The 24,780-nt window shown below is 46.4% G+C and overlaps 1 protein-coding gene across 7 annotated transcripts in view; it reads right to left on the minus strand.

Moving 5' to 3' along the window:
• Nucleotides 1-3,539: 3,539 nt before the first annotated feature.
• MTMR1 (myotubularin related protein 1) overlaps nt 3,540-24,780 on the minus strand; it is a 141,943-nt gene continuing 120,702 nt past the window's right edge. For all 7 annotated transcript variants that reach the window (XM_077486581.1, XM_077486430.1, XM_077486343.1 and 4 more), the window contains one exon: nt 3,540-4,680. In XM_077486581.1, coding sequence (XP_077342707.1) covers nt 4,516-4,680 — 165 coding nt within the window. In that variant the 3' untranslated portion in view covers nt 3,540-4,515. The remainder of the gene's footprint in view (nt 4,681-24,780) is intronic.

Below are 24,780 nucleotides of genomic sequence, written 5' to 3' on the forward strand. Positions count from 1 at the left end.
TGCTCAAAAATAGTCGAGTAAAGCTTTCTTAGTCTAGGGATTAGGACATCTTGATATTCTAAATACCACTCTATAGGGAAGCCATCTGGGCCTGGAGTTTTATGTTTAGCAAAACTTTTAATGGTAAGCAGTATCTCCTCGGCGGAGATAGGTGATTCTAGAGACATCTTTTGTTCTAAGGGTAGTACCGGGAAGTCAATTCTATCCACATATTCATATAATTCCGGGATGGTATAATGGGCTTGTGAGCGGTACAATTCCGTGTAAAATTTGTAAAAAGTTTCTACGATCTCCTCCTGAGTATCCCTGAGAGTGTTTGAGGTATCATAAACACAGGGGATCACCGACTTCTTTAGGTTCAACAGCCACCCAAATTCTTGCAGGGTCTGCATGGTAATAGCAACATCCTCCTCTAATTCTGAGACGGAAGATGCCCTCAGGAGGAGATCGCCTAGGTATCCCACGACCGCGATCCCATGTGGCCGTAGCAACGCCAAAACTGGAGCCAATACCTTGGTAAAGACTCGGGGGGCTGATCCCAGACCAAAAGGAAGAGCCACAAACTGGTAGTGGGCTTTCCCGACTGCAAACCGCAGAAATTTTTGATGCCGAAGGCATATGCGTATGTGCAGGTACGCATCCTGGATGTCTAAGGTCGCCAGGGAGTCCCCTTGATGAAGTGCAGCGACTACTGAGCGAACTGATTCCATTCTGAACCTCTGCACTTTTACAAAGTGATTGAGGGCTTTTAGGTCCAAGATTGGACGTACCCCTTCCTTCTTGGGAACCACAAACAGATTTGAGTAGAATCCCTGGAAGCGTTCCAATTCCGGAACTGGTACAATCACCCCGCGATTCAGCAGGTCCCTTACTGCCCCCAAGAGGGCCTCCTGGCGAGATGGGTATGCTGGAGGGGAAGAATCTGTTTGGCGGCCAAGAGAGAAACGATCTTGTATCCTGTGGAAATCAGATCGCAGACCCATTGGTCGGAAAACCGAGAGGACCACCGGACTGCAAACTCCCGAAGGCGACCCCCACCCGAGACATGGGTGGGGGCAAACCTTCATGCGGTAGCACTTTTTTTTTCGCAGGCTTGCGGTTCCAGGGACAGTTTTAACGGTCCGTGGTTGGGGCTGGGGACGTTTTGTCAAAACTCTGGGAGAACGAAAAAGCCGTTTGTGAGCGGAAAAAGAGGGCCCTTGCCTACGTCGTGGCTCCTCCTTAGCCTTCCTGGTCTGTGGGAGTAAGGTACTCTTACCAACGGTGGCATTTTTAATAATGTCATCCTAAGAGCCTCCAAAGAGCTGGTCCCGAAGGAAGGGAAGATCCATCAGGGCTTTTTTGGATGCCTGGTCAGCAGACCAGCATTTTAGCCAAATCAGGCGCCTCAGCACCACAGCCGACACTGAAGCCCTGGATAACAGGGGAAGAGTATCCAGGGCCGCGTCACAGACGTACTTAAGGCCTTGCACTAGTTGGTCTGCTAGTTCCACGCAGACAGGAGAAGCCTGTTGCTCTCCCAATTCGGGGTGCAAACGTTTTGCCCACTCAGTCAGCGTCTGTGACACAAGTGCGGATGCCAGTACTGGTCACACGGCTGACCCCACAACCGTAAACAGGGAATGAGCCACTGCCTCGGCCTTCCTGTCCATGGAATCCTTGAATGCAGGAGTCCCCTCAACCGGGAATAGTGCACCTTTCTTCCCACCCACCGCCTCCATCTTGGCAATCAACGAATTAAGGACCACCGTCAGGGTGTCTATGGACACTGAGCAGTCTGCAGGTGACCCGGTTGCAATTGCCTGGATTTCGGGGGAAGAAACACCAGTTTCTGAAGCCATGCTGACCCTACCCTGTCTGCCACCCGAAGGGCATTTAGGACAATGACAGTCCCTACCCTCCTTGCTGTTGCTGGCTGATGGGCTCTTTCCCACTGGACTTACCACCCTGAGGAGTTCTGCGCTGTCCCACAAGTATTGCCTGTAGTCCCTGTGTGCTCCCAGGTGCAGAGGAAACAAAAGCTGCGTCAGTGGCAGCTGCTGTAATTAGCGCCAAACCGCTCTGAAATGTGCTCAGGTTTCAATAAAATGGCCGCCCAGCATCCAGTACAGAGACAGAATACACAGGGAAAATAGCTGAGAGCACATGAGCCATACAGCTGCTAGAGAACACTGAAAATGTGTTCAACTTCCAGAAAATGGCCGCCAGTGTCCTGAATAGGAGAGCACTAGGAAAATGGACGCTGAAGCCCAGGAAGGCATGCTGCCCTCGCCCACACCTAAAATGGCCACCAGCAGCTCCATGAGGTACAGAAAGAAAAACGATGGCAGGGAGCACAGCGCCATACCAGACAACAGCAGACCCTCACAGGCACCTTCCAGGTGCATAAAACAGGACCCAGGACACCGCTAGACAGCCAGCCCCCCATCCCAGGTGAGAGCCCACCAGAGAGCCCCTGTATATGCACACACACACACACACACACTGCTCAGCAACCACATGCAGCATCCCCCCAGGGAGGGGGGGAGACAGGGAGAGAAGAGAGGGAGGTGAGGGACCCCCGAATCGACCTCCCAGGGAATGCCCAACTGCTCAGCCCCACCAAGGCAGGGAGAGCTGTACTTACCAGTCCTGAAGAGCTGGGAGACATTCTATTACAGACCCACTCACTGATCAGTACAGGGTGGCTGCTGGCCTTGGCCCACTGTGACGCAGACATCAGTAGCCCGGTCATATGTGGGCCCTGGAGCATAAAAGCTCACCGACCACTTCTGGAGCGAAGGTTTCGTCCTGGCCTGCCGAGCGCGTAGCTGCGTCCTGCACACGCTCGATGGCCGGACTGGAGAGACTACAAGGATAAGTGCATCCAGCCTGTTGATAGCAAATCATAGGATCATTCATCGTGCGCAAAAAGCCAAGCTTCTACATTAAAAAAGCATGGACCGATGGGCCCGCAGGGTTCCTAGGTCCTTCTCCTTCACTAGGCAAAATAAAACTGAGGTCTGTCTGGCAGGTTGTTACCCAAGGGACCGCCCCTTGGGTGGAACTAAGAGTTCTGAGTGTTGTGTTACAACTAATGCCTAGTATCTCCTAGTAATAGGGCAAACAACCCAATGGCTAAGAGAGGAGCTGTGTCGGTCGGTGAATATAAGAGGAAAAAAAAAAAAACTACTCACAAATATCTTTATGAGTGCTGTATGTGCTAAAACCCAAACCTGTCAAGATGACCTTACTATAGGAAACCAACAGTATGTCTTGAACCCATAAGAAGTACCAGTACATCTGGGGGCAATATAGTTGCTGCAAGTTATTGCACCTTACCTTACTAATCAGCTCTGTATACAGTATGTCTTGCAGTAGGGGCTGCCATGCATTTCTTATTTTCAGGTATACTTTTACTGGACCGGGAACAAAGCTTTCTGCTAAACTGTTGCTTATCCTATAAGCATCAATGATTTATCAGGTAGTCAATCACTGGAATTTCTGGTCATACTGTGATATTACAGTTATATACCTAAAATAATTTGCTCAAAACACAGTTCAGGATAAAAAGTTTTGTTTGAGGTAAAAACACTATATAATACAAATACATAGGTGCAACAAGATAATTTACACAAGGTTAAGCTTCTTTCATTCATTGTTCGATAAATGGCTTTTGGTGTACTACGCTGAGTTTTTTTTTTAAATAAGTAAAATATTGAATTTGTCAGTTCATGTAACAGTTCATATCCTCACTGTCTCTTCAAAGAGTTAGGCTTTCATAGCGAAGGTAGGAAACTTGCCATATTTATACACAATATCTGCTCAGCAGCACTTGAAAATTGCACTACCGTGGACAGCAAATAGGTATGGAGGAAAAATATATAATAAAACAAAGCATGTGACTGGGAAGTAAATCAGACTGGATAACACTACTAGGAGGCATTGGAGTGTAAGGCCTACAGTACAAAAACAACTTTCAATCATGCTACCACATGACAGAAAACCTCCTACTTTCTTACAACTGATCGGAGTCTCTTCTACAAACAAAAGTCAGAATGACTCATTACACACAATGCTAGGACATGCGATAAAATCCAAATAACTCCGGATCCCAGCAAGTCGTGTAGCAGGTCACATTCACTTACATGTGTTTCAAAAGGTCGTGATGAATTATATAGGAACTGTACAACAGTAGTGGGATAGAAGGTTGCATGTGCGGTAAAGGCCAAAGGCCTGTAAACAACATTGAACAAGTACACAATTCACACAGTATGTGTTATAGAGAGGGGTCGTGGAATGATTCTCAGCATGCAAGATTCAAGAAGATGAAAATTCTCATTCCTAAAGATGTCTCAGCTGATGTAGGATGCTGCAGTTTCCAGCAGAAAGGAAAAGCCCTGAAAGATTGCATCGATTCCTCTGCGCCTGAAATATGTCAGAAGAGAACTCCTCATACAGCTCAGATTCTGAGAGCACTGGTGGCAGCATGCCAAGATGCATCCTCACACTGTGTCACCAGGTTCATACTGCGCGTCAGACAGCCGTGTGCACTGGAGTGGCGGAATGTGAAGGGGATGATCCTCGGTCTGATGATGAAGAAACTGATCTGGTTGATGCTTCACGCTGGAGTTCTTCCACCCTCTTCTGAAGCTCTGCCCTTATGGCCAGGAGGTCCTTAAGGTTCTGATGAATTGGCATCTATAAAAAGAGAAAATGCAAAGTGTATGAGATCTATACATTTATTTATGTGAGCATCACACCGAAACCAATATTTACCTTGTACCTTGCTAGATAAAATTTGAATATTACTATTTTAAGGGCAATCAAGAAAACACAGTTGGGATGGTCTAATGCCATTCTAGCAATATAACCTGAGTAAAGAGTATGCATTAAAGTATATGTGTTTAAATAGCCCTGTGTGTGCAGATGTTTACCAGCAACAGAAGATTTAAACTGGCAGAAGTCTTGACAACCTACTACAGCTTGAAGACAACCACAAGAGAAGGGGGAAAAGGGTAATTTGTGCAAACTTTTCTAATTTACCTGTATACGTAAAGGACTGACACTAAAAATGTAAACTGTTACAAACTACACACCATCTCCAACCTCTCCAAATCAATGTTGGTTTACAGTTCTGAAAACTTGACAATGGGGGATTTCAATGCCGAAAACAAGGCTTAAGTCTACCATATATGGACTTTTTACCCATTGAATTAATCCTTCTTTCCTAGGTTTCCTCCACCCTCCCTCTTAGAAATTTGAAAACATTTTTTTTTTTTTTGGTAAATACCTTTTTATTAACCGCTTGCCGACCAGCCTCCGTCATTTTACTGCGGCAGGTCGGCACGATCCTGCAAGCCGTCGTAGCTATAGGTCGGCTCGTGGGACCGGGATAGCAGGTGTGTGCTCGCTGCACAGCGGGGCTGCCCATTCTCGTGGCTGACGGTTGCAATGACCGCAGGCCACGAGCGATGGCGGGCACGAGAGGCAGAACAGGGACAAGTGTGTGTAAACATACAAATCGCTGTTCTGAGAGGCGTGACAGATCGTGACTTCCCATTAGCTAGGAACCAAAATCCGTCATTTCCTCTAGGTCAGTCCCCTCCCCCTTCAGTTAGAAACACAAACAGGAAGCACAGTTAACCCCTTGATCATGCCCTAGTGTTAACCCCTTCCTTGCCAGTGACATTTTTACAGTATTCAGTGCAATTTTATAGCACGGATCACTGTATGGTGCCAGAAATGTGTCAAAAGTGTCCGATGTGTCTGCCATAATGTCACAGTCCCGATAAAAATCGGAGATCGCCACCATTACTAGTAAAAAAAAATAATAATAATAATAATGCCATAAAACTATCCCCTATTTTGTAGACGCTATAACTTTTGCGCAAACCAATCAATATACGCTTATTGCAAAGTGGTTAAAAGGTATCAGGTACATAACTGCCTAGCAACCAAATCACCTGCTTAATTAAAAAAGTCGCGCCAGCAGAGCGGCCACGATTTACGTCTTGTGTAAATAAGACAGACAGTGTGGAGAGGGGGGGGGAGTGCAGCAATCTTATCGAAGGGACAGACCCGTGCGCGTCTTTCATGCGGCAGGCGCACCGACGGCGGGGAGAGGAGACACAGGCAACTATTTGGCGAGGCTGCAGTCTGGGTAGGATGGCTGTTGGTGCTGGAACCAGACCGCGGTCGGCCATTTAGTGATGCCTGGTATATAGAAGGTATTCAATATTGCACTTCTTGGAACATGGGTCACAAATACAATGGATCAGGGCTTCCTACATTGCTGCCAAAAGAATTGGGCCAGCAACGCTGGGAAAAAAAGGGGAGAGGGGCAGGAGCAGAGGGAAGGAAAGGCCACCAAGATCTCAAGGAAAGCCAAGGAGAAGGGGAAAAAAAAAGGGAAAGAGAGGGGGAGAAGGGGGGGGGGGGGAGAAGAAGGGGGGGGGGATAAATACCTTTTATCTGTGCTGCCAGTCACTTCATGATTTCTTATTTCAACAAGTATTGCATAGGACAGACCACCTGCAGCCTCCTGGGATGCAAGGCCTCATGCACACTGGACGTTATAGAAACACCAGCAGTGTTAGCTATAAAAAGCTGTAGTATGCATTTTGCAGCGTTTCTACAGTAGCTTTTTTTTTTTTTTTTATAGCATTACTCAAAACCCCCACAAAAGCTTATGGCTAAAAAAAAAAAAACGATAGACGACGAATATCCACGTTTTTCAACGTTATTAAGCTTTTATCAGAGCTAGAGCATTTTTACATCTAAAAAACTCCTCTTCAAACCCACTAGTTCTGGCTTTGTTTTTCCAGACAGAAAACGCCCCTGCCAAAAAATACTCATAACAGCCTATGTGTGTATGGGCACATAGGATAACATACTGGGAAGTTTACTGGCTGCAGAGAAAAACCCCGGAAGTCAAAAATAGCAGCTGTAAAAACATCCAGTGTGCACGAGGCTTAAATGTCATATACCCCAGGAGACCGTGTTGTAGTGGGACGCAGTACTGCACGATTCCAATCCTGAGCATGTGCAGACATGGCACAGGTCTCTTTCAGGTATTCGGGACTTGGCAAAGACCTGAAGTACATCTGCGCATGGATGGTATTCCCCACGTATGCCCAGACACACTGCAGGTCTCTGCGAAGTCCCAAATACCTAGCAGAGACCTGCAGTATACCTGCACATGCGAGGGGGATCTCATGGCAAGCATGTGAAAAACAGGGAACAACCAGGAACCCTGGACTAGTTAGAATGTTATTTTTTTAATCAAACAGGAACAACTATTAGGGAGATCATAGTTGGTTTATCTAGGTAGGGCAAAGTTCCTCTAACATTAGGCTTACCAAAATACTATGAACAAACATAAAATCACAGGTGAAATCTGTCCATATCAGTAAGACCTGAATATTAGACAGGCCCTTTAATAAATAACGTGGTAACTCCGGGTGGCAGAGGCAGCTTCTCAATCACGTGATCACTGTGATTGGTTCCCAGTCTTGTGAGAGCCAATCGCAAACTCTGACTGCTCGGTCAGTGTGCTGGAAGTGCATTCTCATCACAGAACCTTGGAGCCCCGTGGATGCACATGTGTGGCGGCTGGGCATTAGGGCACACCCAACCCACCTCCACATATGCATTATGCAATCAGTCAGGGATTAAGAGGATGGCAAAACTCTTCTTTCTAGAGTAAAACCATTGCAGCATCGTCACCTTTGCTCCGGTTGTTATTTGTTAGACTTGGGCACTGTTCATAGCTTTATCAATAGCTAGGCCTAGCTACACCCACAGCATGCAAGTCTGAGGACACATTGCCCTATTGCAGAATCTTAATCCCTGTGCACGGGGCAAATATCGGGCGGCATCAGATTGTTAGTACAAGAGCTTCCAATTTTTTTTTCATTCAGCCTGCTGGGTTAAATGAAAAAAAAAAAAAAAAAAGGTCGGTAGTATGTGCCAGGCTTTAGGGAAATTATGCAGTCCCCTTGCACTTCCTCCAGCGCTGTCTAGAAGGTTGTAGGAGAAATTCAGCTTGCTAGCTGCATTACCTATTAGAGGAGGGAAAAAAAAAAGGCTATAGACATTTAACTTCACCTTTCTCACCATGTTACACCTATATTTAGGGTGTACCATGGTGCCAGGCTGCCCCCTTAGCAGGGTTCTTCTTCCTAGCAGCTCCTGCCATTTTTTGCATTTTGCACAGCTGTGCATGGCACAACCCCACAGCTGTGTCATTCATTTACAGAGATTTATGAATAGTTAAACTACAAGTCCTGTTAAAAAAAAAAATACAAGTCCCCTCTGCCACTACGGCAAAGGTACTCATAGTTATGGAACACATGGGTCACAGGTAGCAATGGCTGCAGAAAGGAGTCTGTGCATTACACCAACCATCCACTTATCGTTGCAACACTTTCAAGGCTCCTATGTAAAAAATAATATATATATACACATTTTTGTTCCTGTAAATAGTGGTGCATTTATTTGTTTTTGCAAAAGATTGACTTAACCCTGAAGCTTGCATAAAAGGTAAACTGAAAACTTTAATAGACAAAAGGGTAAGGGCTAGAACCTCTGTTGGGTTTTTAATGCACTTTAGTCTGCACAGAAGATACTCTTTCACTTCCTGTAGGGAAAAGAGAAAATGAGAGTATATTTTAGATGAATAAGAGCAAATGTCACCAGACCAGTTATCCCCCTCTGGTTAACATTTTTCTCTGGTTTTGACGATAATTGTTACATTTTGAATTTCCCTTCACTTTCTGTGCTGGTGAAAATGATCACCAAGACAAAAAGCATGGATCTCCTTAATGGATAAACATATATAAATATCAACCTGTGAAAAATGGGTTTGAAACAGAAGGCAAAAAGACATCTGAAAAGGATCACTTCCATCTTAATAGACCAGAATAGGCTTCAATCTCTTTTTACCAAATTCTGAAGAAGGACCCTCTGAACTCTGTTTTCATTAGATTTTCAAGTGACAATATACTGAATAAAATCAATTCTGCACTCATGTTTAGTGATGGACGAACTTCCGACGGGACGTTTCGCGAACGCGAAACGCGAACGGGCACAAACGTTCGCGAAAACGACCGTTCGCCGCGGGCTCCATTGACTTCAATGGGAGGCGAATTTCGCAAACCTTTAGGTCGAATTTGCGGCCACGGGGTAATTATTAGGGGGTAGCACGTAGTCCCACCACCTGGACAATAGCATAATACATGTATGAGGTGAATTTGGGATCGATAACTACAAGCATTTTTTTTTTATTTGGGAAATTGTTCTGACAATTCAGGACTATGGAGCTAATGAAGGCAATGGAGGAGAGGGAAGGTCAGGGACCAGGGTAGGCAAACAAGAGGGTGCAGGAGATACAGAGCACTGACAGCAGCACCGTAATACAGAGCACTGACATCAGCACCGTGACATACAGCGCTGACAGCAGCTCCGTGACATACAGCGCTGACAGCAGCTCCGTGACATACAGCGCTGACAGCAGCTCCGTGACATACAGCGCTGACAGCAGCTCCGTGACATACAGCGCTGACAGCAGCACCGTGACATACAGCGCTGACAGCAGCTCCGTGACATACAGCGCTGACAGCAGCTCCGTGACATACAGCGCTGACAGCAGCTCCGTGACATACAGCACTGACAGCAGCTCCGTGACATACAGCGCTGACAGCAGCTCCGTGACATACAGCGCTGACAGCAGCACCGTGACATACAGCGCTGACAGCAGCTCCGTGACATACAGCGCTGACAGCAGCTCCGTGACATACAGCGCTGACAGCAGCTCCGTGACATACAGCGCTGACAGCAGCTCCGTGACATACAGCACTGACAGCAGCTCCGTGACATACAGCGCTGACAGCAGCTCCGTGACATACAGCGCTGACAGCAGCACCGTGACATACAGCGCTGACAGCAGCTCCGTGACATACAGCGCTGACAGCAGCTCCGTGACATACAGCGCTGACAGCAGCTCCGTGACATACAGCGCTGACAGCAGCTCCGTGACATACAGCGCTGACAGCAGCTCCGTGACATACAGCGCTGACAGCAGCTCCGTGACATACAGCGCTGACAGCAGCTCCGTGACATACAGCGCTGACAGCAGCTCCGTGACATACAGCGCTGACAGCAGCTCCGTGACATACAGCGCTGACAGCAGCACCGTAAGCAGCCCCAGGAGGAAGTCAGCACAGCACAGGGATGGTGTGATCCCCTCATAATAAGAACCCCCAGGAGGAAGTCAGCACAGCACAGGGATGGTGGGAGCCCCTCATAATAAGAACCCCCAGGAGGAAGTCAGCACAGCACAGGGATGGTGGGAGCCCCTCATAATAAGAACACCCAGGAGGAAGTCAGCACAGCACAGGGATGGTGGGAACCCCTCATAATAAGCAGCCCCAGTAGAAATATGACACCGCTCAACCTCTTCAAAGAGGAGGGTAGGGGCATATAGTACGGTGTGCTTTTTTGGGTCAGGGAAGTGAGCCAAATGAATTAAGAAGGTCTGTGTGCTTGATTCCAAAAATTGTTTATAGACATATACATGGTCTACTGATCACATGTGTTGAATTCCTCCGAGATCCATGCCTCATTCATTTTTAGAAATGTGAGGTAGTTAACACTGTCGTGAGCTAGGCGAGTACGCTTATCGGTCACAATCCCCCCTGCTGCGCTGAACGTCCTTTCGGACAGGACACTGGATGAGGGGCAAGCCAACAGTTCGATTGCAAATTGGGCAAGCTCTGGCCAGAGGTCAAGCCTGCCCACCCAGTAGTCTAGGGGTTCATCACTCCTCAGAGCGTCCACATCGGCCGTTAACCCAATGTAGTCGGACACCTGACGGTCTAGGCGTTCCCTGATGCTGGATCCGGATGACACCTGTCGATGGGTCGGCTGAAAGAATGACCTCATATCCGAAGTCACCAACACATCTTCAAACCGGCCTCTTCTTGCAGGCGCTGTTGGATTGGTACCCGCAAATCCTTCTCTGGGAGTGGGAATTGCTCCTCTGCCAGCGCACGCAAAAGCAGAATGCAGCATTTCTCGAAGCAAGGCCTGGAAGTGCTGCATTCTGACAGCCCTCTGCGACGGCGGTAACATTTCCGCCATTTTGTGTTTGTACCGGGGATCTAAGTACGTTGCCACCCAGTACTGGTCCTTGACCCTCATGCTTTTTATACGGGGGTCCCTATTAAAACACTGGAGCATGAAGGCCCCCATTTGCACTCAAGCGGAAGGTATGTGGTGGTGGTGGTGTTGTTGGTGGTAGTGTCTTTGGGGGTGCACATAGCAGAGAGTGAAGAAGAGGGTGCAGATCGAGAGGATGAGGAGGGTGCAGAAGAATAAGGCTGAGTGAGCCACTCAACCAAGTCTGGTGCGTCCTTTAAAGTAATTGAACGCACCTTCTGCAACTTCCCACTTTGGCTCAAGGCTGTTGCTCCTGCCCTACCCCTACCACCCCTGCGGAAGGGCCTGCCTCTTCCTCTGCCTGTCATTTTTTAAATCACCCTGTGACAAAACTCTTAGTCCCTATACCGCTGAAGGACTGCTGCAGTATAGGGCAGCGGTCAGCAGTAGTGCACGTCAACCCTATGTATTGTGGACCGATAGCGGTCCTTACAGAACAGCAGACTGTACTGCACTCAGGCCTATGTACCGTAGCACCCTATACCAAGTTACCAGTCCTTATAAAAACTTTTGTGGACCAAGCAGGTTGTGTGTTAGTGATTAGCAGACTGTACGTCAGTCCCTATACCAATGAAGGACTGCTGCAGTATAGGGCAGCGGTCAGCAGTAGTGCACGGCAACCCTATGTATTGTGGACCGATAGCGGTCCTTACAGAACAGCAGACTGTACTGCACTCAGGCCTATGTACCGTAGCACCCTATACCAAGTTACCAGTCCTTATAAGAACTTTTGTGGACCAAGCAGGTTGTGTGTTAGTGATTAGCAGACTGTACGTCAGTCCCTATACCAATGAAGGACTGCTGCAGTATAGGGCAGCGGTCAGCAGTAGTGCACGTCAACCCTATGTATTGTGGACCGATAGCGGTCCTTACAGAACAGCAGACTGTACTGCACTCAGGCCTATGTACCGTAGCACCCTATACCAAGTTACCAGTCCTTATAAAAACTTTTGTGGACCAAGCAGGTTGTGTGTTAGTGATTAGCAGACTGTACGTCAGTCCCTATACCAATGAAGGACTGCTGCAGTATAGGGCAGCGGTCAGCAGTAGTGCACGGCAACCCTATGTATTGTGGACCGATAGCGGTCCTTACAGAACAGCAGACTGTACTGCACTCAGGCCTATGTACCGTAGCACCCTATACCAAGTTACCAGTCCTTATAAAAACTTTTGTGGACCAAGCAGGTTGTGTGTTAGTGATTAGCAGACTGTACGTCAGTCCCTATACCAATGAAGGACTGCTGCAGTATAGGGCAGCGGTCAGCAGTAGTGCACGGCAACCCTATGTATTGTGGACCGATAGCGGTCCTTACAGAACAGCAGACTGTACTGCACTCAGGCCTATGTACCGTAGCACCCTATACCAAGTTACCAGTCCTTATAAGAACTTTTGTGGACCAAGCAGGTTGTGTGTTAGTGTTTAGCAGACTGTGCGTCAGTCCCTATACCGCTGAAGGACTGCTGCAGTATAGGGCAGCGGTCAGCAGTAGTGCACGGCAACCCTATGTATTGTGGACCGATAGCGGTCCTTACAGAACAGCAGACTGTAACGCACTCAGGCCTATGTACCGTAGCACCCTATACCAAGTTACCAGTCCTTATAAGAACTTTTGTGGACCAAGCAGGTTGTGTGTTAGTGATTAGCAGACTGTACGTCAGTCCCTATACCAATGAAGGACTGCTGCAGTATAGGGCAGCGGTCAGCAGTAGTGCACGGCAACCCTATGTATTGTGGACCGATAGCGGTCCTTACAGAACAGCAGACTGTAACGCACTCAGGCCTATGTACCGTAGCACCCTATACCAAGTTACCAGTCCTTATAAGAACTTTTGTGGACCAAGCAGGTTGTGTGTTAGTGTTTAGCAGACTGTGCGTCAGTCCCTATACCGCTGAAGGACTGCTGCAGTATAGGGCAGCGGTCAGCAGTAGTGCACGTCAACCCTATGTATTGTGGACCGATAGCGGTCCTTACAGAACAGCAGACTGTAACGCACTCAGGCCTATGTACCGTAGCACCCTATACCAAGTTACCAGTCCTTATAAGAACTTTTGTGGACCAAGCAGGTTGTGTATTAGTGTTTAGCAGACTGTGCGTCAGTCCCTATACCGCTGAAGGACTGCTGCAGTATAGGGCAGCGGTCAGCAGTAGTGCACGGCAACCCTATCTATTGTGGACCGATAGCGGTCCTTACAGAACAGCAGACTGTACCGCACCCAAGCCTATGTACCGTAGCACCCTAGACAGACCAAGTTACCAGTCCTTATAAGAACTTTTGTGGAACAAGTGAGTTGTGAATGATTAGCAGACTGCAGCAGAAGGGCAGCAGTCAAGTATAATATTCTTTCTATATTTGGAAGAAAGAATATTATACGTGTACAAGCCTATTACCGTACCACTGATACCAGTCCTGAAAAGAACCTTTGTGGAACTAATAGTAACAGCAAGTCTTTAAAATTATCCTCACTGCCTGACACACTGCTTCCTGCCTGTCCCTATACAAATTGGCAAAAAAGAGTAGGCTGGAACGATTAGCTGGAACAGCTCTTTTGTGGACCTGATAGTAACAGCTAATGATGATGATGATGATGATGATGAAGAAAGACTAATCTGGCTGAGCTGTCCCTAAAATAGCAGCATACAGCGCTCTGTCCCTTTATCTAAACTGACAAAAGAAACTCAGGCTGCTGACCTAACACCTATACCAGTCCTGAAAAGAACTTTTGTGTACCAAATAGCTAGCGTTTTCTCTGTCCCTACTCCACACAGGATCCTTTCCCTACAGTGACAGAAGAAAGAATGTAAAATGGCCACCGGATCGGGTGTATTTATAGGTTAGGGGGAATGTCCAAGTGTCCATGAGCTGTCATGTCTCAATTGGTTGTCCTGTAACACATGATAAACGTGTCACGAAAGGTTAAAGTTCTTGTATACATTAAACACGTAAGTCCGCCGGGGCGAACGACGGAAAAAGGCGTTCGAACCCGCGGACGGCGAAAGTCGGAAATTCGCCGCGAAACGACCGCCGGGCGAACCGTTCGGCCATCACTACTCATGTTCAGTTTCTGGCATTTTCCTTCCCGAATACCAAGTCTATATCCGAGCTAATAGGGAATGGTCTTGGCGAACACTCAAGAGCTGCTTAACCACTTCAATACCGGGCACTTAAACACCTTCCTGCCCAGACCAATTTTGAGCTTTCAGCGCTGTCGCACTTTGAATGACAATTGCGCCGTCATGCTACACTGTACCCAAATGAAATTTTTATCATTTTTTTCCCACAAATAGAGCTTTCTTTTGGTGGTATTTGATCACCTCTACGGTTTTTATTTTTTGCGCTACAAATAAAAAAATACCGAAAATGTAAAAAAAAAAATTTTTTTTGTTTCAGTTTCAAAACTTTGTAAATAAGTACGTTTTCTCCTTCACTGATGGGGCTACACTGATGGGCACTGATAAGGCGGCACTGATGGGCACCAATGATGTGGCACCAATGAAGTGGCACTGATGGACACTGATAGGCGACACGGATGGACACTGATAGCTGGCACGGATGGGCGGCACAGGTGGGCATGGATGGGCGGCACAGGTGGGCATGGATGGGCGGCACAGGTGGGCATGGATGGGCGGCACAGGTGGGCATGGATGGGCGGCACAGGTGGGCATGGATGGGCGGCACAGGTGGGCATGGATGGGCGGCACAGGTGGGCATGGATAGGCGGCACAGGTGGGCACTCATAGGCGGCACAGGTGGGCACTCATAGGCGGCACAGGTGGGCACTCATAGGCGGCACAGGTGGGCACTCATAGGCGGCACAGGTGGGCACTCATAGGCGGCACAGGTGGGCACTCATAGGCGGCACAGGTGGGCACCCATAGGCGGCACAGGTGGGCACCCATAGGCGGCACAGGTGGGCACCCATAGGCGGCACAGGTGGGCACCCATAGGCGGCACAGGTGGGCACCCATAGGCGGCACAGGTGGGCACCCATAGGCGGCACAGGTGGGCACCCATAGGCGGCATTGGTGTTATACTGTACTAATGGATGCCAATCAGTGCCAAACAATGCATGCCAATCAGTGATGCCCATTGTGGGCACTGATTGGCATCCATTATGGGCACTGATTGGCATCCATTGTGCTGACTGGCATCCCTGGTGGTCTAGGGAGGATTACGTTTTCCCTGGTGGTCTGGTGGCGTCCCTGGTGGTCCAGTGTGGGCATCCTCGGGGGGGCTGTGCGGATAATCGATCAGCACACATCCCCCCTGTCAGAGGAGCAGCCGATCGGCTCTCCTCTACTCGCGTTTCTACTCGCGTCTGACAGACGCGAGTGAGGAAAAGCCGATCACCGGCTCTTCCCATTTACACTGTGATCAGCCGTGATTGGACACGGCTGATCACGTGGTAAAGAGTCTCCGTCGGAGACTCTTTACCGAGATCGTAGTTGCCGGGTGTCAGACTGACCCCCGGGGGCGCGCAGCGGCTCATAATCCTGATCACGTCATATGATGTCCGATCAGGATTATGAAACCACTTTGACACCGTCAATTGCCTATAGGGCGGGCGGCAAGTGGTTAAAGATGGTAATACATGGAGTGAACTTCGGCTGGCTCCTGGTGAACCTGTGGAGATTGGTGGCGTTAGTGACCGTCAGCACCCTTCCCATCTAAGAATTGAAGGAGCTGGATGGAAAATTGTTGGAGAACAGCACTTGCATCCAATCACATGCAACCACTGTTCAGACATTCTGACAGCTGTGGGTGCCAGCTCCCAGAATACAGTAGCTGTAACACTTAAGATGCCGGTTTAGCACTGATGGGAGGGTGGGAAAAAAAAAAATTGATAGATCCTCATGGGTTGAACAAGAAAAAAAAAAATCTTACAGTGTTTATATATCGCATGGCTAAAAAGAAGAAAACCCTCTATATTGTTTTTCATTAGATCCGAAACACCCACTGCAATACAAAATCCAGTGTTCCACACCATCCATCTATTTTCTAGAGATAAAAACAAGACAGACATTCTAATACTTTTCTGCTCTGTGTAACTAGAAATGAAAAACAAAAAAAAAAAAACTTGTTTTAAACTACTCAGCATGCTGGAATGGATAAAAAAAAAATAGCCCTATAATATTTCACCGATTTGGACATTCAGGTTATGCGATCAGCTTATCCTGACTTTTCTTAGGTACCACTGGTGGGGGGTGTGACCTGTGATTCCCTGTAATCAGCATTATGATGCCATGTTGTGGGCAGGCTGTTTCTTTGGGTACAGATTGCTGTAAAATATAGACGTTTTTTGAGTACAGATTGCTACTAGTCATATAGGTGGGGTGTGGACCCTGCTCACTGTACGCAGCTGAACACTGCACTCTGTGGATGGGGCACCCCCAAAACTGAACTCTATACACAGTGCACCCCTGAACTCCAGACTCGGTACATAGCACATCCCTGAACGCTGCACACAACACACTCCTGGTATTTCCCCTTTAAGACCCTCCCATTGTTAGTACAATTTGGCCACAACCACAATGTGATGTTGTTCCGTAGAGGTGGGGTTTGGGTGTCGTCGTTAAGTCCCTGCACCTATTCTCCAAGACAGGGGTATTGAATTAAAATTCACAGAGGTCCGGCCATTAAGATGTTAATTGACATTACAGCCCCCCTTTGCATCAAAGCCCCCCCATGGACAAAGAGAATAGAAAGCCGCGGGATTTCAAATCCCCTGACTGGTAAAGCAGCTGTCCAATGTGTCAGAATGATTAACGGACTCCAGGTTAGCGGGACTGGGGGGATGGAGACAGGGTCCAGTGTAAGGTCACCTTACAAATTTTCTGTAAAGGAGAACTAATGCACAGTACACACGAGCAGAATTTCAGTCGGAAATATCTTGGATGGTTTTTCCAAAGGAATTCCGTTCAACCTTGGCTTGCATACACACGGTCACACAAAAGTTCCCTGAACTTTCGACTGTCAAGAACGTGGTGACGTACAACACTACGATGAGCAGAGAAAATGAAGTTCAATGCTTTTGAACATGCGTCAAATTGTTTCCAAGCATGCGTAGGAATTTTGTGCGTCAGAATTGCTACAGATTATCGGAATTTCCGATCTGAACTTTTTCCGTCAGAAAAATAGAGAACCTGCTCTCAATCTTCTGCTGGCGGAAATTCCGCCAGCAAAAGTCCGATGGAGCATACACACGGTCGGAATTTCCGACCAAAAGCTCACATCCGACTTTTGCTGGCAGAATTTGCGAACGTGTGTACGGGGCATAACACTAACTTGCAAAGCATGTCCCGCCCTCTGTCCGGACATCCCATGCCTTCCACCTGCTATGGGTGAATGCTGTGGCGGCAACGGAAGGAAGAAGCTGCAGTCAGGAGAGGATACCCAGGCTGCTAAATGACGGAGCTGCGGTCCGGACAGGATTGCTCTGCGGGCCGTTTTTGGAGCAGGGTCAGCCATTTAGTGATGCCTGCTCTAAGAGAAAAAACCCTGGATAAATTGATATGGTCTTACAGACACAACTGACGTGGTCCGCAAAGAAACGGAGTTTGAGACCCCTCCTGTTCAGCATCACAAGATGTGTCCTTGACAGCCAGGTCAGTGGTGTGGTGATTGGGAGCATAGGGTGTCATAGAAACAGGAAGACTATTGTTGGCAATTATTTTTTCCCTTACAATGTATTAGCCCTTGTACACACGGTTGGACATTCCGACGGAAAATGTCTGATCGGACTGTTTTGTCGGAAAATCCGACCGTGTGTGGGCTCCATTGCACTGTTTCCGTCGGAATATCCGACCGACAAAGTTTTAGAGCTGGGCTATAAAATTTTCCGACAACATGATCCGATCGTTAGTAGAGAATTCCGATCGGACAAAGTGCCACGCATGCTCAGATCAAATTACAAGACCAAAGCTATTGGCTACTAGCCTGATTGTAGTCCCGTCGTAAGAAAATAATGTCATCACGTTACGAACTATCAGATTTTCCGACAACTTTGTCCAACCTTGTACGCACGGTCGGACAATATATATATATATATATATATATATATATATATATATATATATATATATATATATATATATATATATATATAGTTTATACACACACACTATGTTGTGCCCTGCCCAACCCTTATCATATTTTATTAGGTTACCAAAAGCGTGCAATAATGGCTCCGGGAAGGTATATTAATCTGATTGTCATTGCAGGTCATACACACTGCAGTTCCCAGCAGCCTCAAGAGAGAAGCAGCGCATGCAGGGAAGTCCAAAAGCCATTTAAACCCTGTTCATATAACACTAGAATAAGAGGAGACCGATGATGATATAAATCGGAGAATTAAAAGCCATTTTTACCATGAGATAGAGATCTGAATAAAATGTATGAGCTTATGGGAAGAATCCATGTTTTCTTTTGTTTCCTGAGGTTAAATGGCATTGTAATCTCTCTAGATGTGGTAAAATGAAGAGAAGCAGGATTTTTCAGAAGTTTATCAGACACCTAGCAGAAAATGCCTTCACACAAACAACAATCAGTCTTAAAAAAAAAAAAGGTGGTATGTATGTGAAGAGCAATAAAACAGATTCCTGCATTGAATCTGCAGACTTGGGGCCGGAGCGATGTTTTACAAGGTTTCTTACACAAAGGCTACTCTTATTTACAAAGCGTGTGTCTGGCTGTATAATGTACTGAGCATTATTCACTCAAGGACGCGCATTACCTTGAAAACTGTTAAGTGATGAATCTATTTGTTCTTGCTGAATGAGTCTGTTTTTTTTTTTTATCTCCACTTGCAACAGGGAGTCTTGATAGGAAAGCCAATGTGCTTTAATGCCGCTGTGTGATTTCAGCCACATCACGCTGCCATTTATTCTCATTTATCTGCTAAAACACATTTCCTTCAAGACTCAAAATGATTCCTTTTTTTCTGTGGTTCAGCTGGATTTGTTTTTTGCTTCTCTCCATAATAATAAGAACACTATTTAACTGGGTTAAAAAAAAAAAAAGCCTTGCCAATTAAATGCACTTGCAGTGAAAGGTACTATTTAGCCATTAGAAAAGCAGGGCTACAATGATTTATAATGGTGACAATTAGCATTTCCCACCAGTAATCTGCATGCAGATCGCCATGTCAAATCACATCTCATGTATGTATTTTTTAAAATATTTTAATCTAAAGAAAAGAAATGAAAGGTGCCACTTCGTCATAATGATAAAGCCATCATACAGGTCTCTTGTGGGTCATGACAGACAGACTGACGCATACTTTAGAACTTCAGAACCGTGGTTCCAAACCCAGGATGAGAAATGGTCTGCCATTTTATACCAGTTTATAATGAATATAAAATGACCAAACTGCTGCGATTCAAGCACATTGGTGTATATCAGTGATGGCGAACCTTGGCACCCCAGATGTTTTGGAACTATATTTCCCATGATGCTCAACTACACTGCAGAGTGCAGGAGCATCATGGGAAATGTAGTTCCAAAACATCTGGGGTGCCAAGGTTCACCATCACTGGTGTATATGAACAGCCAGGTCCGATTTCTGAAAACCAGGAATATAAAAGGTCTAATCGTACTACAGACAAATTGTTTTTGGAGAATCTTTCATTATGAGGTCCCAGGAAAATAAGAGTATGGGTGCTGTCAGGTAGGTGGAAATGCAAAAAAAATTGCATTTTCCAAATGTCAGTTGCTAATAATCACTATACTACCGAAAGTATTGGGATGTCTGCCTTTACACGCACATGAACTATAATGGCATCTCAGTCTTAGTCCGTAGGGTTTAATATTGAGTAGGCCCATCCTTTGCCACTATAAAATGGCTTCAACTCTTCTGGAAAGGCTGTCCACAAGGTTTAGGAGTGTGTCTATGGGAATGTTTGACCATTCTTCCAGTAGCGCATTTGTGAGGTCAGGCACTGATGTACAAGGCCTGGCTCGCAATCTCCACAACCCAAAGGTGTTCCATCGGGTTGAGGTCTGGACTCTGTGCAAGCCAGTCAACTTCCCGCACCCCAACCTTGCATGTCCATGTCTTCAAATTAATGCTCCCAACTTTGTGGGAACAGTTGGGGGGTGGCCCCTTCCTGTTCCAAAAGGACTGCGCTCCACTGCACAAAGCAAGATCCATAAAGATATGGATGAGCGAGTTTGGGGAGGGGGAACTTGACTGGCCTGCACAGTGTACTTACCTCAACCCAACAGAACACCTTTGGGATGAATTAGAGCCGACACTGTGAGCCAGGCCTTCTCAACCACATGAGTGCCTGACTTCGCTAATGCACCTCTGGAAGAATGGTTAAACATTCCCTTTAATTTAATCATTTTTATTAAATTTTCAACCACAAAAGTAACAAAGATATTGACAGCTCACAAAAACCATCATCTCAGTCAAGCCTGGCATAGAAAGGGAGCTATACACATCATTCAAGTTATTACACCCCTACCCTTTAACTAACCCCATACTCCCAGCCTAACCCACCCCCCAGATACACACTCTCCCCCCCCCCACGGGCGGCGCACCCGGAGGCCCAGTCGGGGGGGGGGGGGGGGGAGGGAGAACAAAACGGCTCGCAGCCCCCCCGCTCCCCCACCCCTACTGGCAACAACCGGGGCAGGGTGGGAGCTAGGACCGCCCCCCCAGGTGCCCCCCCCCCAGAGGGTAACCCATCTCACTCAGCCAGGGGTTCCATAGCTCCCCAAATTTCCCTTAAATACATTCCTAAACCTTGTGGACAGACTTCCGAGAAGAGTTGAAGCTGTTATAGCTGAAAAGTTGGACCAACTCAACATTGAACCCTACGGACTAAGACTGGGATGCAATTAAATTTCATGTGCAAATAGAGGCAGGGGTCGCAATACTTTTGGTAATATAGTGTAGGTTAAAATCATGTCACAACATAGACTGAGAGCTCTTTACTCAAGCAATATGGGCCACTTGGCTGTTGCTAGCAATAAACATAGATGCCCTCAAAGGAGATCCCCCAAGTTGGGAAATATTGGCAGTCTCTGCTAATTGAGAAGACAGCCCAGCAGCATGGATCACACATTGTAAAGTGTGGTGGCAGTAAAGCCATATGCATACAGACACTTAAAAAAAACTCTGTGCTTACCCGATTGTGGCTTTATACAGCCATTCAATTGTATCGGCAGCACTACATGGCACGTGCAGCTCCCTGGATGATGGATAACTATGGGGATTTTAAGTTTCAATACACAATTGCTGGTAAGCATCAATTTGCATGAAGCCTAAGGGTTAGAAGGGAAAGCATCTTCTGAAAAAACAAGTCAGACCTCTATTTTATGGCCACTGTTAGGCTGGGTTCACACTTCTGCGGGTCCTGCATGCCGTGTTTGAGAGGGCACAGCAGTCAATTCATTTGAATGGTCTGTTGTACCTGCGGGAAATGCAGGGAAAAGGTCTCCAACCCTTTTTTGCAAAAAGCAGCCGCAGGGCAGGCGTACAGAACATCAAGGTGCCGTTTGGTTTGGGCACCTGCGCGCCGCTGTCTACGGCACATGTGCCGTAGACAGCGGTGACTGTCTTTTTGTAAATATCTCCTAAACCGTGTAGGTTTAGGAGATATTTCTTGGACCTACAGGTAAGCCTTAATCTAGGCTTACCTGTAGGTCAAAGTGGTTTATAAGGGTTGACAACCACTTTAAAGACAGAAGTAATGCTCACTTTTTACATTATGCTGAGAAAACCGCTTCACCCTGAGCTCCGACACTTTGTTCACATTTACATTTTTGGTTTTCCAAACATTTACTATTCTCAGTCAGCCTTAGATAACATGCATTTTTCTGGTTTACTTCCTATCTTAATTTAAGATGCAATGTTCTAGACAGGTTATATAATACATCAATATTCATGCTAGGCTTTACTTTACCAGATCAGACCTTTAAGTGAGCAAAGCTTATTAACTTCACACAAAAACTAGCAGGCATATGGGGAAATTATAGGAGAATTATGCAAGCAAAATGTTATGATAATGAGGTCTGGCAAACCCCAAACTGTGTGGAAAGAATGGGGGAGTGGTGCTGAACACAATGCCGCTATCATTTTCTCCAGAATTCACAATTTAGAAATGAAAATGGTCAGACTAAAATCTTATGTCTATGCAGACATGGGAGGAGGCAACATATTTCACCCCCCCCCCCCCCCCCCAAAAAAAAAAAAAAAAAAAAAACATCCAGCTTAAGGAAAATTTGAAAGAAAACAATCCAAGCCCGATGAACAGCATAAACCTTTCTTAGCAAGGGTCTTCAAAGGATGTCTGATGAGACCCCATTGTAAAGAGACGGGTATGCAGCCCAGGAACACACATCTGAGTTTGGAGTTACTGACCTAAAGCAAAATTTCCGGAGCCAAACCTTACACAGTCCATAATTTACCTTCCTAAAAAGAGGTTTTACTTGTAGAAAAGATACCACTCAGATCACTTGGGAATTTTTCCCTTACCCGTTTCTATGCAACAAGAGTTGCATCTTTTGTAACAAATCTGGAAAAACCCCCCCAAAAAACCTCTGTGAAATAGAAAGATACTACTCCTTTAGAAACCAACCATACTATATAACACGATTTAGAAGGCTAATACACATTGGATCCCTCAAGAAGAAAGTTCATCAGATCTATATAGTATTTGATATATAATAGAATCACAATGTCATTCTGCTAAATTTTGTCGTTTTCAGATTGTGAAACCGTCCATATAGAAATATATCCAATCACCCCCTAACCGGTCTCCCTTTAGGAGATCCCTGAAAACTCACTTATTCAGGGAAGCCTATCCCACACCCACCTAAAAACTGTCCCTGACCCCCCCCCCCCCCCCCATCAAAATCATTCCCTGCATCTATTACCTTTTGTACCATCACCCCCTCCCTTTAGAATGTAAGCTCTATGAGCCGGGCCCTCCTGTATCGAACTGTACTGTAGTTTTGGTCTCCCCCCTCTACATTGTAAAGCGCTGCTTAACCTCCCTGGCGGTATGATTATTTCGGATTTTAGGTGCTAAAAGCGGTACCATTATTTTGCATGAAAATTTGGCGTTTTATATTGTAGTCCTGTAATTCTTAGGAATAACTCACTTAAATCTGTCCAAACCAGAGTCTAGCAGACATCCCGGGTATGATAAAGTTTGAAAAATGAAATCATAAATTATAATATAATAAATAACTATAAATAATTGTACCAAATAATAATATAACAATAATAAAAATTATTCAATAATGTAATCAAATCAAAAACACTGAAATTTGCTCAGTTGCAGAATTGTCACTGTCATTACTTTTCAGTATTTGATGACGGATCTCCCCACAAATCACTATCACTCAATTCTGCGAGTGATTACAATTTATTATCGCTGTTTTCTAGCTGGTCTAAAACCATTTTTGATGTAAAATAACAGTTTGGTTGCTATGGACAATCTCCAGTTTCCAGGCATAAAGAACAGTTTTTATTATATAAAACTGCATGCAGGACACGGGACAGAACACTAGGGACAAAGGGGATGTGAAATATTTACATACAGCAATGTAATCTCTAAAGCCGCGTACACACGGCGGACTGTATGGCCTACTTAGTCCGTCAGACAATCCGACGGACAGTCCGTCATACTTTCGAATGAACGGACTTGACCACCCACGGATACACAAACAGTCCGTCGAAAGCTTGCGCGATGACGTGTACAGCACGTACGACGGGACTAGAAATAGGAAGTCCAATACACAGCAATGCAACCTTTCGCCGTGTAAATCCTTTCTGAGCATGCGCCATACTTAGTCCGTCGAACTAGCCTACTCACGAGCGGATTGTCCGCAGAAACCAAAGTATGACGGACAATATTACGGAAATTCTGAAATACTTAGTCCGCCAGACTGCACGCTGAAAAAGTCCGCTGAAGCCCACACACGAGCGGACTGAAATGTGTTTCGGCGGACTAAGTTGGCCAGACAGTCCGCCCGTGTGTACGCGGCATAAGATTACATTATACTGTATGTATACTGTCTGTTTCACTTTTTGAATTTGGCGCCGATCTCCGTCCCCGTGCGTCGCAACGCTCGCAGGGCACGGAGATCGGCTCCGTGATAGATCGAGCGAGGCACGACACACTCGTACAGCGGGGAGACAACGCTGGATCCGAGGGAGAAGGTAAGTAAATCTCCTCCTGGATCCAGCGACGCGGTCCCGAGTCTGGCTCGGGGTTACCGCTAATGGTACAAAAATTCCACCCCGAGCCAGACTCGGGAAGACCGTCAGGGGGGTTAAACTGTTGGCGCTATATAAATTGTGTATAATATAGAAATATAGAAGTATCCAGGATAGTTGACATCAAATTTGTGTCTTCTGACTATTATAAAGCGCTCCAGAACACACCGCTCAAACATTTTAATTAGGTGGGGGTTAGCTCAGCAACACCCCCTCCAGGTACAAGAAAAGATAACAGCCTCAACAGCTGCGAGCTTTCATTTACCTTTGAAACTACCAAGGATATGGTTAGGTCTAGAATAGAGGTTATAGAACAGTGTATCCGGAAAGTATTCACAGCGCTTCACTTTTTT

The sequence above is a fragment of the Lithobates pipiens genome, unplaced genomic scaffold (assembly GCF_037356315.1).
Source record: "Lithobates pipiens isolate NorthernLeopardFrog02 unplaced genomic scaffold, aLitPip1_a1.2 Scaffold_1, whole genome shotgun sequence".
NCBI classification, from domain to species: Eukaryota; Metazoa; Chordata; class Amphibia; order Anura; family Ranidae; genus Lithobates; species Lithobates pipiens.